The sequence below is a fragment of the Chenopodium album genome, chromosome 18 (assembly GCF_948465745.1).
Source record: "Chenopodium album chromosome 18, dcCheAlbu1.1, whole genome shotgun sequence".
NCBI classification, from domain to species: Eukaryota; Viridiplantae; Streptophyta; class Magnoliopsida; order Caryophyllales; family Amaranthaceae; genus Chenopodium; species Chenopodium album.
Genome location: NC_137851.1, coordinates 12,892,821 through 12,907,989, shown reverse-complemented (window position 1 = coordinate 12,907,989; position 15,169 = coordinate 12,892,821). Strand labels below are relative to the sequence as shown.

At 33.1% G+C, this 15,169-nt stretch overlaps 3 protein-coding genes across 3 annotated transcripts; 1 reads left to right on the top strand and 2 right to left on the bottom strand.

Annotated features, from left to right (window-relative positions):
- Positions 1-257: 257 nt before the first annotated feature.
- On the bottom strand, positions 258-1,428 carry LOC145593128 (uncharacterized). The gene is made up of 3 exons (XM_081649639.1): positions 1,238-1,428; positions 855-983; positions 258-583 (listed from the first exon to the last, which is right to left on the bottom strand). The coding sequence occupies exons 1-3, from the start codon at positions 1,293-1,295 to the stop codon at positions 411-413; spliced, it is 360 nt and encodes a 119-aa protein (XP_081505765.1). The 5' UTR covers positions 1,296-1,428; the 3' UTR covers positions 258-410.
- A 5,762-nt stretch (positions 1,429-7,190) lies between these two features.
- Positions 7,191-7,946, bottom strand: LOC145591854 (F-box/FBD/LRR-repeat protein At1g13570-like). The gene has a single exon (XM_081648345.1). It carries the CDS (start codon positions 7,944-7,946, stop codon positions 7,191-7,193), a length of 756 nt encoding a protein of 251 aa, XP_081504471.1.
- A 5,650-nt stretch (positions 7,947-13,596) lies between these two features.
- On the top strand, positions 13,597-15,146 carry LOC145591853 (F-box/FBD/LRR-repeat protein At1g16930-like). Its single transcript, XM_081648344.1, has 2 exons — positions 13,597-13,932; positions 14,103-15,146. Exons 1-2 carry the CDS (start codon positions 13,597-13,599, stop codon positions 15,144-15,146), a joined length of 1,380 nt encoding a protein of 459 aa, XP_081504470.1.
- Positions 15,147-15,169: the final 23 nt, after the last annotated feature.

Genomic DNA, 15,169 nt, shown 5'->3' with positions numbered 1-15,169 from the left:
AGCCATATTTGGTGGAGAACTCTTATACGTAGTGTATGTGACTTTGTGTTCTCAAATACAAGCCACGTCATCTATAATTATGGAAATGGGGGGTTTCTTACCTTTCACTCTAGTGTTAACCTTGTGTAAGTGGATTAACAACTCTTGTAAGAAGTGTCGATTTATTAAGGTCCAACGTACTTAAAATAAAAAAGACAAAAAAATGTTAACCTGTGTAAATGAATTGACTAGTCTTGTGAGAAATGGTATCAAGATAATAGCATGAAGTAACCTTTTTTTTTATTATTATAATAGCAACAAAACTTGGACCAAGGACCAATTATACACCATTTTAACATAATGAAGAAAACATGTAATTAATTTCCAAACCATGCTTGAAAATTAAAGCAACAAATTAAAACATAATATGCTCAAATGTTGTTGAACAAACGGCCCATAAAAATGTGGGGAATTTCCTGCATCTTGTCTTCTGGCAGATCACATTTGCCTTGAGAAAAAGTGGATGAACACACTAATGTATCACAGCAGGAGTCATCGAACAGCCCACAACTTTCTCCTACACCCTTGCAAGTACTGCTAGGATCTGTCAACAATTTTAATGAAACATAATTAATTAGCTTAAATATTGTGTAATTCAACAATTTTAAGTGTGTTCTTCACTAATTTTACAACTTTCGGTTTATTCCTTATACAATGCAAAATACTACTTGGAAACAATTAAACAAATGAAACATTATATTAACAATGCATATGATATGATCATATTAGTATGACTAATTTTTGGAATAGAATTTACTGTATACTTTTAAATGCAAAAATATGTAGGATGATACAAGTAACTACGTATAACTTACCATATATGCATGTTCCTTTATCAGAACATTTGCCGCCATTACAACAATGATGGACCAGTCCACACTCTTCCCCGATAACTCTACATTGTAGTTTTCCCTCAAAAGTCCTTTCAGCGGATATTACTTGCACTACAAAAATCAAAATATTATTCAAATGACCAAAAGAAATAATATTGAATTACATTAAAATAGATAATGATGATTCCTGATTTTCCTTTAGAAGTAAACAAGTTTAACATTTGTATACTACTATTATTAAATCACAACTTTGACGGTCTTTGATTTGCTTTAATAAACCTGTCTCTAGATTCACATAATTATTGATCTCTGGGTGACATAATGATGATTACAGAAAAAAAAAAAAAAAAAAGGATTATAATTACCTAGTAATGCAAGGATGGCAAAGATGGCGAAAAGATTTTTCTGGTTACCAATTGCCATTTTTTTAATTTTTGATATAAAGACAAAGAAAACACAATATTTAGAAAATAGTAAATACTTCAATATAAATATGAATGTAGGTGCATTATTTATGATGCTTTTTTGTGGAGCTACTGCCCGTAATTTGGTACCCATCTGAAAACTATAATATTTAAATGACTGCCGACATGGATATAGTAAATGACCATTTAAACCTTATCAAGGGACCTACCAACCTGATATCTGCGTACTGATTAACCACTCAAAGCTTATCCACTGTTATAACACCACGAGTCCACGACCCAAATATCCAGCTAGTTTGTATTAATGTATTATTAATGATTTAATTTGATCTTGGATGCTTCTGTCTCGTCCTCGATTCCTTACCGACTTCGAATATGTTTGATAAGTGTAATTTTTTTTTGTTTGAAATGGATTCAAAAATCAAAATATTATCGTTCTTTGTAGTGTTTAGTTAGAAGATTTGGGTAATAGCTGCGGAGTACTATTACTTAGGGTGTAATACCTTCCACTTATCTTTTATTTCTCAAAATTCTAAAGTAACAATTACTTTTACTCTCCTCAAACAAAATAAAAGAATGTTAAATTTAAATAATTCATTCCCATGTTTAAAGTTAAACTAAAACAAATGAAAAGGTAAAAATTGAATGATTACTTTCTCCATTCTTATATATTTACTAGATTAAAATCCCGTGCAATGCACGGTTGTTAAATATTTTTAAAAATAATATTACAAAATATAAAGGATATTTAGAAATATATTATTTGAGTATATATAGAATATGGTTGTCAAAGTGGAAAGAAAATATCATAAGGTATAAATAGTTTATTTAAAAATTTTGTAAAAAATAATAAAAAATAAAAAAGAAGAGAAAAGGCGGGAAAATTTTTAACAAAGTAATGACAAGTGTTATGAAAAGATTTGTTTTTAGTATAGGTTAATAGATAGATAGATTTTCTATTTCATTTCCAACATATGTACTAAACACCCCCGGCCCTTGGTCATTATCTCCATTCTAGAATAATTGTTATTCCGTATTATTAAATTTTTTTAATTAAGGGTCTGCTAAAATTTACTGAACTAAGATGAGCTAAACTGAGCTAAACTGAACTGAATAGAGCTGAAATGAATATTTTATGAGAGAAGGAAATTAGGAACTAAACTGAATTGAACTAAACTGATTGGAACTGAACTGAAATTAAGCTGAAGTGAGCAAGCCCTAAATCCCGCTTTTTTTTTTTTTTTTTAACCATCTAGAATATTATTAAAACTCAAAGAGACAATATGGTATTGACACGTGTCACCTTCTCTCATCATGTCTTGGCGCCTCATAAGTAATGATATGGCAAGCCTCATAAAACCTTTCATATAAGCTGTATTATTATATATTGGGTCTATTCAATTACTCAAATAATAAATACATAATTATTTAGCAATAATTAACAATAAGCATTAATAAAATTTATTCTACAAGAAAAACTTTTCATATATTTAATCTTTCGATTTAAACAACTATCTACTATATGTAAACAACTTGGTCATTTAATGATAAAACTGTACTTATAGAGCATGAGATATAATATCAATAGTATGGATATCAAAATAACAAAGATGTGATTCATTCTATTAATGCAAAATTAAGAAAAAAAATGTTAATTTTTTTCGATCATTCACTTAATAATATCATTGAAAATCAACCCCGCCTTTAAATTTAAGTTTGATCAAACTCAAATGATCATAAAATTATAATGATTCCGGGCAACGCCCGATCCAATAACTAATTTTAATTAAATCCCTTTGTTTCAATACAACTGTCATAATTTAACTTTTTACATTATTCATAGTTTCACATACTCTACTTTGACTAATGTTGGTGATCTTATTAGAAGTAAAAAAAAAAAAAAATTACATTCTTGCAAGGATCTTATTAGAAGTGTTTAATGTTAGCTTCGTATTAATGCAAATCAGAGACCGTACATAATTCATATGAGAATATGAGATGGACAAAAAGAACACATAAAATTGAATAATGTACTCTATGGTGCCTAAACAAGTAAACACACCTTATACGGAGTAAACGATTTTGTGCAATTCGCTGCCACGATTATCATGATACTCTTCACCATCTTTTGTTAACTTTAGCTAACTATACTTTGTAGTTTGTATATAATTTATGCTCCTACAAATTGTGTAACTGCATTCCAGCAATAGTCAAACACACAGTACAGAAATTTTGGTGCAACATGAATAACACAGTAGTCGAGTGTCTGACTCTGCCACAAATATTGTTGCAGAAACAATGAGTAAAAATAAGACACCAAGTTAAACAAAGCAACAAAGAGTGAGGTTATAATCTAATTAGAGGTAATCGAAACAATAGATGGCGGTCTAGAGAGAGCATCAGCAGGAAATAATGCAAACACTGCATCGCCACAATCAAAGACGTGGTTGTGCTAACAGGTTAGACATTTCAGGTAGCATTACTGGTGGTTCAAGTAACATGACAATCTTGAATTCAGCTTATTCTGAAAAACTTTTAGCACTGGTCAAGACAAAAATTTCAAGAGCTGAAACTATTTGGTAACAACTTTCATCTCTGATTGGATATTAGACAGACAGTGATGCTGCACTGCACATCAGGTTTGTGGTAATTCGACAAAAGATTATGTGAGTATGTGAGTATCGGTACCTTTATTTTAGTTTAAAGCCATATTAGTTTGCAAATTCGTGCACAAAACAAAAAGCTTTCACTTGCCAGTACTCAGATGAGCGCAAAAATCTGTTTAAAATCAGAGCAGCAGTCTGAACAAAAAGGGAATCAGAGGTTTCCCTAACCACCATCGTCAATACATATAACTTCTGCACCCTCTTAGGAGTACTTCATGTTACAAGAAAAAACCTCATCCCCACCTTTTCTCGAAAATCTTTATAAAAAATCCTAACTCCATACAGACAAGAAAAGTAGCAAGTTCTGTCACTTCGATCCTTTACCTTTGTTTTTCTGCTATCTTTTATCTCGATTTTTAAACGAGCCACTGTATGAGAACCCTGCTCTCATTAGTTACTTGTATACGTTTATAACAGGAAGATTAATAGATGATAACAACTTAACCTACGTTAAATCTTCTGATGATCAACTACCAGAAGCTATTTTTCTAATCTCCACCTTCCCCTTCCTAGTTCATACCCTGATACCCCTTTCCTCAGAAGATATTATTCTTTCTTCTGCCTCAACCCTCGCTTACCTAACCCTGTCGGTGGTTTGAGCTAAATCCTTGATATCTATTCCAATTTAACTAACTAGGAGAAAAATTAAATTTAATCAAACATATTAACAGGCACAATCAGCTTAATCAGGATATTTTTAATTTACAAGATTCTTAATGTGTAATTGAATTGCATTCTAACCTCATTAATAAGATAACATGCAAAGGAGAAACTGGACTTTGAGCAATGTAAAAGGCAGCTTAAGTATCACAATTAAATGAATTGGAGTAATTTTAGGCAATGTCAATTCACCCTACAACCTGGAAAGCCATGCCAAAGCTCCGTTGTCACCATCTCATATTCTCATCAATCAATTTTCCAACAGTAAGAAAATAAAAAAATAAAAAAAATAAAAAAAAAAATAAAAAAAAAAAAAGACTAACTTTCAGAAAGCCTTCAGCTAATTCAAAAGTACTACTTTTGTTTAAGAGAAGACCTTGTGCTGGATTGGCTTTAATATACATGAAAACAGGAATTGCAACCTGCTTATGAGAGGTTTAGGAAGTGCAAAGAAAGGCTGTGTTGTGCCGTAAAGTATAAGTTTACCAAGTTAGTAAGCCTACAAAGAGATCCCCAGGCCAGTAAACTGTTGCATCAGAAAATTAATATCTGCAGTAATATTGCTACAACTTCTATGAGTTTAAGCTACAAAATCAACAAACTTCTTTTCTTATGCATCATTTTAACACCAAGAGGTTCATGTAAAAACAGGTTGAGTTAGTTTCATTCCATTTTTTGCAAAACGATCTCTAACCTTATCAATATGACATAAGTTACACTACAGTGTTAAAAGACAATCTATGGCGTAAAATAGGCTTATTTTTGTTTCTACAAGTCACCCATCAACTCTAACTTCTATTCTAGACTAGTTGTAAGAGTAAACGAAATGACAACTTGACAAGACCCTCTGAAATCAGATGATTGCTACTGTTTTCATCCTTGACTCAATAATACAATTTATGAATAGCAAATTTTAGATGTGGCTATATGGTACTGAACTTGTCATTGGTAAACCCATTAAGTTCTAGACATGAACTTATAGATTCTGTAGAACAATATATAATATATAATCAAGGTTAACCATAATAAAACAGAGAAGAGAAAAGAAAAAAGAAAGACTTAGAAGTGTGATTTTTACTAATGGAAAGAGTCAGAATTGCAAGAAAAGAGGAGATGTTCTAAGCTAGTCTACAATTTTATCAAACAACTAAAGCATAAGATATGAAGAAAATTCAAGGATCTAAAGGTTCTAAACCACCAAACTATTATAAGAGGAAGCTTTGCACTCAACCTGCTCTTTTTCTTTCCTCGCCTTTATAAAGGTCCTTCAAACTTCACATCAAAATAAAACGACAAGGAAAGTCATAATTGAATGTGAACACAAGCTCAGTTAGCTTTATTGATCCCCCCCCCCCCCCCCCCTCCCCTCTCTTTAATTACATGACAGAAGGCAAAATGTTCACTTGGAATGTTTTATAGATCTTTCATGAGAATTCAAGCATCTCTATCCAATAATTAATTGCTATAGTGCTTTTGCATTCTCACTATTCCTTTTTCATTCCATATATATGTTCATAGACGTCCATATATAGAGAAGTGATAGGACTAGGAATTTGTAATCACCATTATACGGAGTAATAGTAGAAGTTAACATTTAGAATAAACCAGAAAACAAATACATTGCAGCACAATATACCTTTGCAACAAAAATCTAGCATTTAAAGAGGCATTGTTTAGGTAAATCAAAGTTACCAAACTACAAAATCAAGACAAACTGAGTAGCCAATACCTTTAGCAGTTCTCCCATATGCTTATATGTTGTCATTCTGGAACTGAGTTGCATATATCAAGTTGATGGACCATGTACATTTGACAGGTTAGGTATCCATTTTGTAAGGCATTACCTGATGCTGATACAGATCTACCTGACACCACAACTTCGCAAGTTGAAGAGCTCCTTGGAAGCTCAAACACTGCCTTATAAAACTGACATTCTTTCCACACTGCATATGCCTTTTGCAGTACATCCTTGAGATCAAATTTTTCCTCGATATGAACATGTAATCGAAGCTTTTCCAAAATGTTCGCATTACTCAAAATGTATGCCAGCAACTCGAGCTCATTGCTAGTCCCCTCAAGTCTCTCTATTTCTATAGTCTTGAGCTTACTCACCAAACAATCTGGAACATAATTTGCAGCGAACCATACACTCTGTGCCATAGGGGGATCACCCGTCATATCCACCTTAAGATGTTGCAAGTTGGGAAGGCATTGCAAGGGAAATAGCACATCCTTCCATGGCTTCCAGTCACTACTGAAACCAACATCGTTAAATCCTGCTTCAAAATGAATTAGATTTCGAAAGATTGGCAGAAACCCATCAGCCCCATAATTCAGGTAAGGGAATATATTGGTGTCGTTGTCCACCATTAGCTTAAGATGCCTAACACTAGACAGTTCACCAACAAATTTGGACATATGCTGAAGATAATCTTCATTTCTAACCTCGTCATTAATCACTTGCATCAACTAATGTTGTTGGAATTTGTATAAAGTAGTAAAATGAAGTGCAATCATCTATGTAAATGTTGTCCAATTTGGGTGCATCAAAATATATTTTGGCACGTTCAATCATACTCGGAAACACCAATAACATATGTACTCCGTATATAGAATGACTTCAAATTGGGAGCAGATATTTTCACAGAAGGCGCATTCTGGGGTTTCGATAATTCGACATGCAAACATAAATCTTCTAACAATGGACAAGACCTAAATAGAGTTTCAAACCAAGAAGGAAAATGAACAATGTAACGCAATACAAGCTTCTTCAAATTAGGAAGTTGAAACCCTGGATTATTAGGGGGTTTTTCCAGCTTAAACATACCCTCCAATTCTAAAACAGCCAGAAATTGGGAATTGAACAAATAAGAAGGTACAAGAGAATACCCACCTTTGCCATCTATATCAGAGAATAAAGCTTCGATACTGATTTCCTCCACATTTTGGCGGGAAAATTGACGAAAGTATGAATTCAATAAATCGAAGTTAGGGTAGTAGGATAACTTTGAAAAGTCGAGATTAATGATGCGGAGATGATTCCGATGAGTTAGTTGCCAGAAAATTTGGGCGACGGTGGTGATGGCGGTGGAATCGGAAGCTTGAAGAGCGGTGAATTGGAGGCGGGTGACGGTGGTCCAGAGGTGGCGCCAACGGTGGGATAAGACGGAGGTGGATGCGGCGGAATTGATTGGGAGGAGAGAGAGAATGTCGGTGAGAATGGCGTCTGGAAGTGAACTCAATCTGTCTTTTGATTCTTCTTCTTCGATTGATCTTCTGGTTCGTTTTCTGATGTAGTGTTTCAGGATTTTGCTATCACCCATTGTCAATTTTTGTATCACTACTCTCTCTATATTTTTTTGAGCATTTGAAATGGGGTTTAGGGAAGAAGGCAAGAGAAAAGAGGGTATCCACTATCTAGTCAATTTCCTTTGACCAACAAATAGTCAAAATCAAGTGGCATCCATACACTACGCCTATGGTCATACCTTTTCATACGGAGAATAGTCTCTAACTGCTGGGACTAGGGTTAGGAGTGTGCATAAATTGGTCCAACCGTATTTTAGACCTGGATTGGATCGGACTAGACCAATTGATTTCAGTCTGGTCCAATGTCCAAGAAAATGAAGATTTCGGGTTTTTGGTCCAGTTTAAAACGGAATGATTTAATTTAAACTAAAAACTCGAATTATTTTTATTTTTTTAATATTGTTGAACTTTTGTAGTCTGTTAAGCACTTAAATACTACCTTTGTTATATATTATTTGCAACGATTTGACATAAAGTCCTTATAATAAAATGTATTAATTGTATTGTAGTACTTGTAGTCCTTATAGACGTAGTTGACTTATAGTTTTAAACTTATTTGGCCTTCTAACTAGGCTTATATCAAGTGCTACTCAATACTCATAATATGTTATGCAATTATGGTAATCAATAGTTATTATGTATACCATAGGTGCACCATCGTCTACAATATGAACATTTTACAAAAAAAAAATGAACATTTAGTTAAAAAAATATGAACACATAACAAAAAATGAACATAAACATCCAATTTTAAATGTTCATATTTTAGGATTATTTGTGAACCACTACCATTTGAGGTGGGTTAACACCGAGTTTGAGGCATGAGATGGTGGCCCAAAAGTGGCGCCAACGGTGGGATAAGATGGAGGTGGTGGCAGCGAAATGGATTGAGAGGCGAGAGAGAATGTCAGTGAGAATGGCATTGGGGAGTGAACTCAATCTGTCTTCTTCTTCCTCGATCGACCACCTTCTGCACCGTCGTGAGCTTTGTCCCAAGATTTCACCCTTTTTTTTTTCTTTGTACTTTCGTATATTGTGAGAGGAGATATATTTACACATTAATCTCAGAGATGAATTTGGATTTTCCCATTTGAAAAGGAAGAATAAAATTATTGATTTTTATTGTACTAAAATTAAATTTATTTTTACAAAATTATTAAATTTTATTATTTTTTTTCTTTTTGATTAATTTTTAAATGCAATTCGAATGTATGTACATTTCATTATGGACACCCTTAAAATCATTTTCCTGGGTTTTGATTAGACTTTCATACACTTTTCACAATTGTAGGCAGATTATGCCCGCAAAACATCGTACCATGACCATCACCAATGTTTATTTGCCTTCTTCCTAAACGATGAACAAGAGGTTGAGTTTGAGCTCGAGCTCGAGCTCCTGGTAATTTTAGTTGCTCAGTTTCAGAAATCTATTTAGGGTTTGATTTGGGGATTTGGATTGAAGTGAAATTCAAAAAAAAAAAAAAAAAAGGTGATTAATGGAGTGATACTAATTTAAATGCATTTTAAAATTAATTAAAAAAAGAAAAAAATAATTAAATAATAAGTATGGGCTATTTCCGAGAGAATCTCAGATGGCAACACTCATTAATGATGTTTCGTGCACCTTATGATATAGGTCATGCTTAATTGTAAGACTGTGTTAAAAATGTCCATTAGCCACTAGATTAATTGTCTTCGAACACGGCAGAATTCCATAAATATACCCTTTATTCGACCATTAATTGACATAGTCAGATTTAACATATACTCTTTCCGTTTTAAATACTTGCTCCACTTTTCTTTTTTAGCCGTTTTTAAATACTTGCTTCATTTCCTTATTTGGAAAGCTTTTACAATATTTAATTCATTTCTCTCACCTAGTGGACCCAACATAAATTATACTTCCTCTGTTTTTATTTAGTTGCAACACACCTCTTTGACACACATGTTAAGGAAGATATTAAACTAGGTAAACGGATAAATTAAATTATAAAATTTTAACACATATAAGAAGAAAGGAATAAGTTGCTACGGTTTAAATTTCATAGCCTAATTCATTCGTTTACCTAGTTTAATCACATCATCGATAAACGTGATAAAAAGTGTGTTGCAAGTATAAAAATACAGAGGAAGTATTTGATTACTTTCATATTCTCTCTCCTCCAATTCTCTCCACTACTTTTTTTTTTGAAGACAACTACGGGAAATTAGTTTATTATATCAAGATCCGCCAAAGTCTGAAAATTGGGGGAAATAATTCATACAAACACGCTCATTATCAGTACCCGTATCTCATCTTGCAGCATAATGAGCAACAGTATTTCCTGCCCGTCTAACATTAAGACAATTAAAAGAACTAAAACTATTTTGCATTCTACTAATATCCTCAAAAAACATGGTAGATAGGAGCTGCACCTTCCAGCTTGCCTTTGATAGCCCTGACAGTGTTCAGTGGGTCACATTCGAGCACAATTCTAGTATGCCCCATTCTCCTCGCGATTTCCACCCCGGAACGAGCTGCAGCAGCTTCTGCGATATCCGGAGACCATCTACAATTTGTTTTTCTTGCTGCCACAAGCTTCAACGCACCCCATTCATCTCTAATTACAGCCCCTAAACACTACTTTTACTTTTAACTACTTTTACTTTTAACAATTTTTTAATTCTTCCACCTACTTCACTGTGGGCCTGTTCACATTTACTGAATTGAGCTAAATTGAACTAAACTGAAATTATTGATCTGAACTGAACTAAACTAATTGGAGCTGAACTGAACTCAACTGAGCTGAGCTGTAATGAATATTTTATGAGAAAAAGAAATTAGGAGCTGAACTGAACTGAACTGAAATTAAGATGAAGTGAACAGACCCTATCTTCATATTTTATTACTTTCTCCAATTTCTCCTAAAACTCCGTGTATGAAGAAATGGAGCAAGTATTTAAAAACGGAGGGAGTATGACATTACACTATCTTGACCTTATATATTGATTAAATTATTAGTTTGTTTTACTTCCTATGTCTGTTTTTTTTTTTTTTTGAAATAACTTTCCTTTGTTAAATGAACTTTTTTTTTTCTTTTTTTTTTCCAGGTCAAATCTACTTTGAGGATTTTTTAGATATTGTAATTAAGTCAATAATAGTTTCGTAAATTGAAAAAGTTTTGTATAAACCCGGTTTATACTAATATTAGTGTATATCGAGCAGTATAAGGGTAACTTTTAGCTAATTTTAGGATAACTTTTTACCTTTTTAGGATAACTTTAAACATAATACAATTTTTATATAAATAGACAACAAGAAAAGTTTTGTAAAGGTAATTTAATTACATTCAATCACTAATAATTGATTTTTAGTCATTTAAAATGTGATTCTTTACTAATAAAGCGTAGATAATTTTTATTTGTATTGGGTTACTTTTATGCATATTGGGGTAACTTTTATTTATTTCAGGGGTAACTTTGATCACTTTAGGCTATTTTTATAATAGATTGTACACCCGATTTTTTAAAAGTGTGTGTTGTAAATTTGGCTTAATTGGCTTAATAAATCACTGTATAATTTTATTCTACTTCCTATAATCCTATGTTACATGTGAATTAAGGTGTTTTCTTTTAAATTTGACAATTTTGGAACTCTTTTTTTTTTTTTTTTTTTTTCAGGAAAAGCAAGGGAGGATTCATTCATTCGATGTTGGACAAATTATCCATGAGTACATAAGGAGAAATGTCACTATGACAATAATTAGCCCAATTTTGTTCCACACCAAAAGGAATAAGACGAGCTGTTGACCTCGATAAGTTTTGGTGATGACCAGCAAACTCGATTTGATAAAAGTGTATTAAGTGTGCAGGTTATTAAGGCAGGTTCTTATTAAGAACAAAGTTCCGGGATTGGAACAAAGAGATGTCCTTAATCTACATATGGCATACACAACAATTTGAAGTGAAGAAGGCAAAGAAGGATTTATGCTTGGATGTTCTATTTGGCAAGATAGAGTTATCAAAGGTCCAATTGGAATATCATAAAAGCAACGAGTATTACATGAAGACTAAAAAGTATGAGTTATTATTTTTAGGCTTTATGTAAGTGTTTGATATTTTATGATTGGTTGGAACACAAGGAATACGAGAGTTAATTGGAATTAAAATTGAAACGATCGATCAGTTTTATAAAATTGGTTTTTATCCTATTTTTGGTTTTTGTTAAAATTATAAAAAGATATTTCTTTGATATTTTCTTTTTAACAAAATAAATATCTTCTGTAAAAAGATTTTAACTGATTCCTTAAATTACTCTCCAAGGAAAAGATTTATTCAAACCTCATCCCACGTTCTATCTTGAACGACCTTCCTGACTTCTTCACGCAGCTTGAGTTAGTTCCTAAAGTTTAGGAACACCACCTCAAGTAATGGAGAGTGTGGGGAAGGTGGTTGGGTTGATGAAACAGTATAAAAAGGGAGTTAAGTTTCAGTTTTAAGGCATCCTGACAATCGTACAACATTTGAGTAAAAAATATATTTGTGTCAGTGAGAGTATTCCTATGTTCCAACTATTGTAAGATATCTAAACACGTAGAGTTCAAATTACTGAGTTGTAATTTGGGAAAGGGTTGAGTGATCCTTGTAAAGACTTAGAGTTAAGTCTTGAGTGTAGGCTTCGGAGTAGAAGCTAGAGTGAGCATTTGGGGTTGGCTTAGTAACTAATTGGAACTTAAGTTTTGTCGAGTTCCTTATAGGTTGTAACGGAGTAGTTGCCCTATTTAGTGAAGTCGTGTTTGAAAATCCCAAGTGGTCGTGGTTTTCTCCTTGTTGGGCACAAGGAGTTTCCACGTAAAAATCTCTTTGCATCTCTTTATTTCGTTCTACGTTTTTAATTTCTGCAAAATTTGGGAACACTAGTTCCTACACAATTCACCCCCCTCTTATGTGTTCCATCTAAGTTAACACGAGCTAAATGGTGTGCTACAAAATTCCCCTCCTACCTTACATGAGACAATTTTGGAACTTAAGTACATTATATATAATTAAGTATATTATAATTTTATTGCATTTAAAAAGTATATTATAATTTTGTTCTACTTTCTATGTTATACGTCAATTCTACTTTTCTATGTAATGTTTTTCAAAGATTATATTTTTGATTATAATTTTCGTGAATTTGAATATATGAGTAAATTGGTGATTTAAATGTTTGTATAATTCATGGTGATTTTTAAATGAAGTTTCCATTTACATTTTTCAATTTATTACTGTAGTATCCTTTAATATTCCATTTTTATTTCTTTTTTCATTACGTAAAAAGTTTATTTTTCATTTTAAAATTATCTTCAGTTATTATGGGTATTTTTATTTCACTAGTTTTATGAGTTTTTTTTTATCCAAAATGTTGTTAATAGTGCATGATAAGACTGATAACCAATTAACCATGAATGATTATTCTGTTATGAGAGAGATATTTTTTCCTAGAAGATGTATCTCCCAAAATTAGAAGATATACTTAACTATATTAGGAGATACCGAGATACTGATATACTCTATATTTTGCGTAAATTAGGAGAAGTTTGTTTACATATTTGTTCTGTTGTATATATGCACTTGCATTATATAAATAAATGAACTTGTCTCTCTTTTATAAGCTACTACTCTGCAAATTCTCATAAAAAAATGGGTAACAGCAAAATCATGACATACCATGTAAAGCAAAGCAGTAGGACAAGCAGTGAGGAAGACAGATTGAGTTCACTTCCAGACGCAATTCTCACTGACATTCTTTCTCGCCTCCCTACCAATTCCGCTGTTGCTACCTCCGTCTTATCCCACCGTTGGCGCCACCTCTGGACCGGCATCACCCGCATTAAACTTGATAAACTTAAATCCACCGCCTTAATCGACACCATCCTACAAAAGCTTACATCTCAGAAACTCCACAAGTTTGTTCTCTATGCTTTTGTTGGCGATCTGTCCGATTATTTGGAATCCAGGACAGAATCATGGTTTCGAGTAATTTGCAGCCGAAACTTGGAGATTATTAAAATCTTTACAGAGGATTTCTTTTTATTTTGGTTACCCGCTTAGCTATTCAATTCTCAATATTTGATTACTTTGAAATTAATTGGTAGGTTTGTATGGCCGAAAATCAAGGATTTGAAAATTCATCTCCCTAATTGAAGAAACTTACGCTAGATCTTCGTGTTGATGATGTCTCTCTTTGGTTGGAGACTCTAATAAGGCCTTCCCCGTTGTTAGAATATTTGGATATATTCGTCACTTTCGAATCAGATTCTGTTTATGATTCTGAATATGAATCTGATGATCCAGAAGACTTGTCTAGTTCTGTTCTTAATATCATTGCTCCCAATTTGAAGACATTATCTATATATATACCATCTATCTGCCGGCAAATTACAGTATCTATCGATGCACCCAAATTGGTAGACCTTAGCATTAGTGATTTCTTTTCAGTTTATTACTTTGTCCAGAGTCCAACTACATTAGTCAAAGCGCATATTGACTTGAGTTATGAAAAAAGTGACCCTGAGTTATCAGAAGATTATCTTTATCAGATGAACAAGTTTGTTGGAGGAATGTCGAGTGTTTGCGACCTTGAATTGAAGCTAGGTAGTGCCACCAATATTTTGGCAAATCGTAATTCTGTAAATCTGCCAATCTTTTCTAATTTAACCCGTCTTCTTCTTGAAACAAATTGCTTTAAGGATTTGCTGTTTTCTTTGCATTATTTTCCCAATTTAGAACATCTTGAGGCGAGTCTATGCTTACTACCCTCATACACTCGTGTTACGGAGCAAAGGAGTTGGTGTGAACCGGATTCTGTTCCAGATAGTTTAGTAAGTAAGCTCGAGACTATACAAATAAGCGGACTCAAGGGAGTTGAGGATGACCTCTGGCTTCTAGGATACGTTCTGAGTAATGCAATTGTTTTGAAAAAGCTTGTTGTAGGTTCTGGGGCGGCACATGTCAAAGTTGCAAAAGAAAACGGGGCAGAGCAGAAGCTTCCAAGGAGCTCCTCGACGTGTGAAGTGGTTTCTGGTTGGTATACCAGAGAATCAGTTAGTTTTCGATACCGTACGTGTTCAACTAGCTGTGGGCATACAAACCTGACACATTGCCTTGCTTGTATACCAAATGCGACATTCAAGCTTATAAATTGGAGATACTACATGCTGGATATGTATCAGGATATTGACGTAATGTAGCCTTACAACGTACTGGTCTTTTA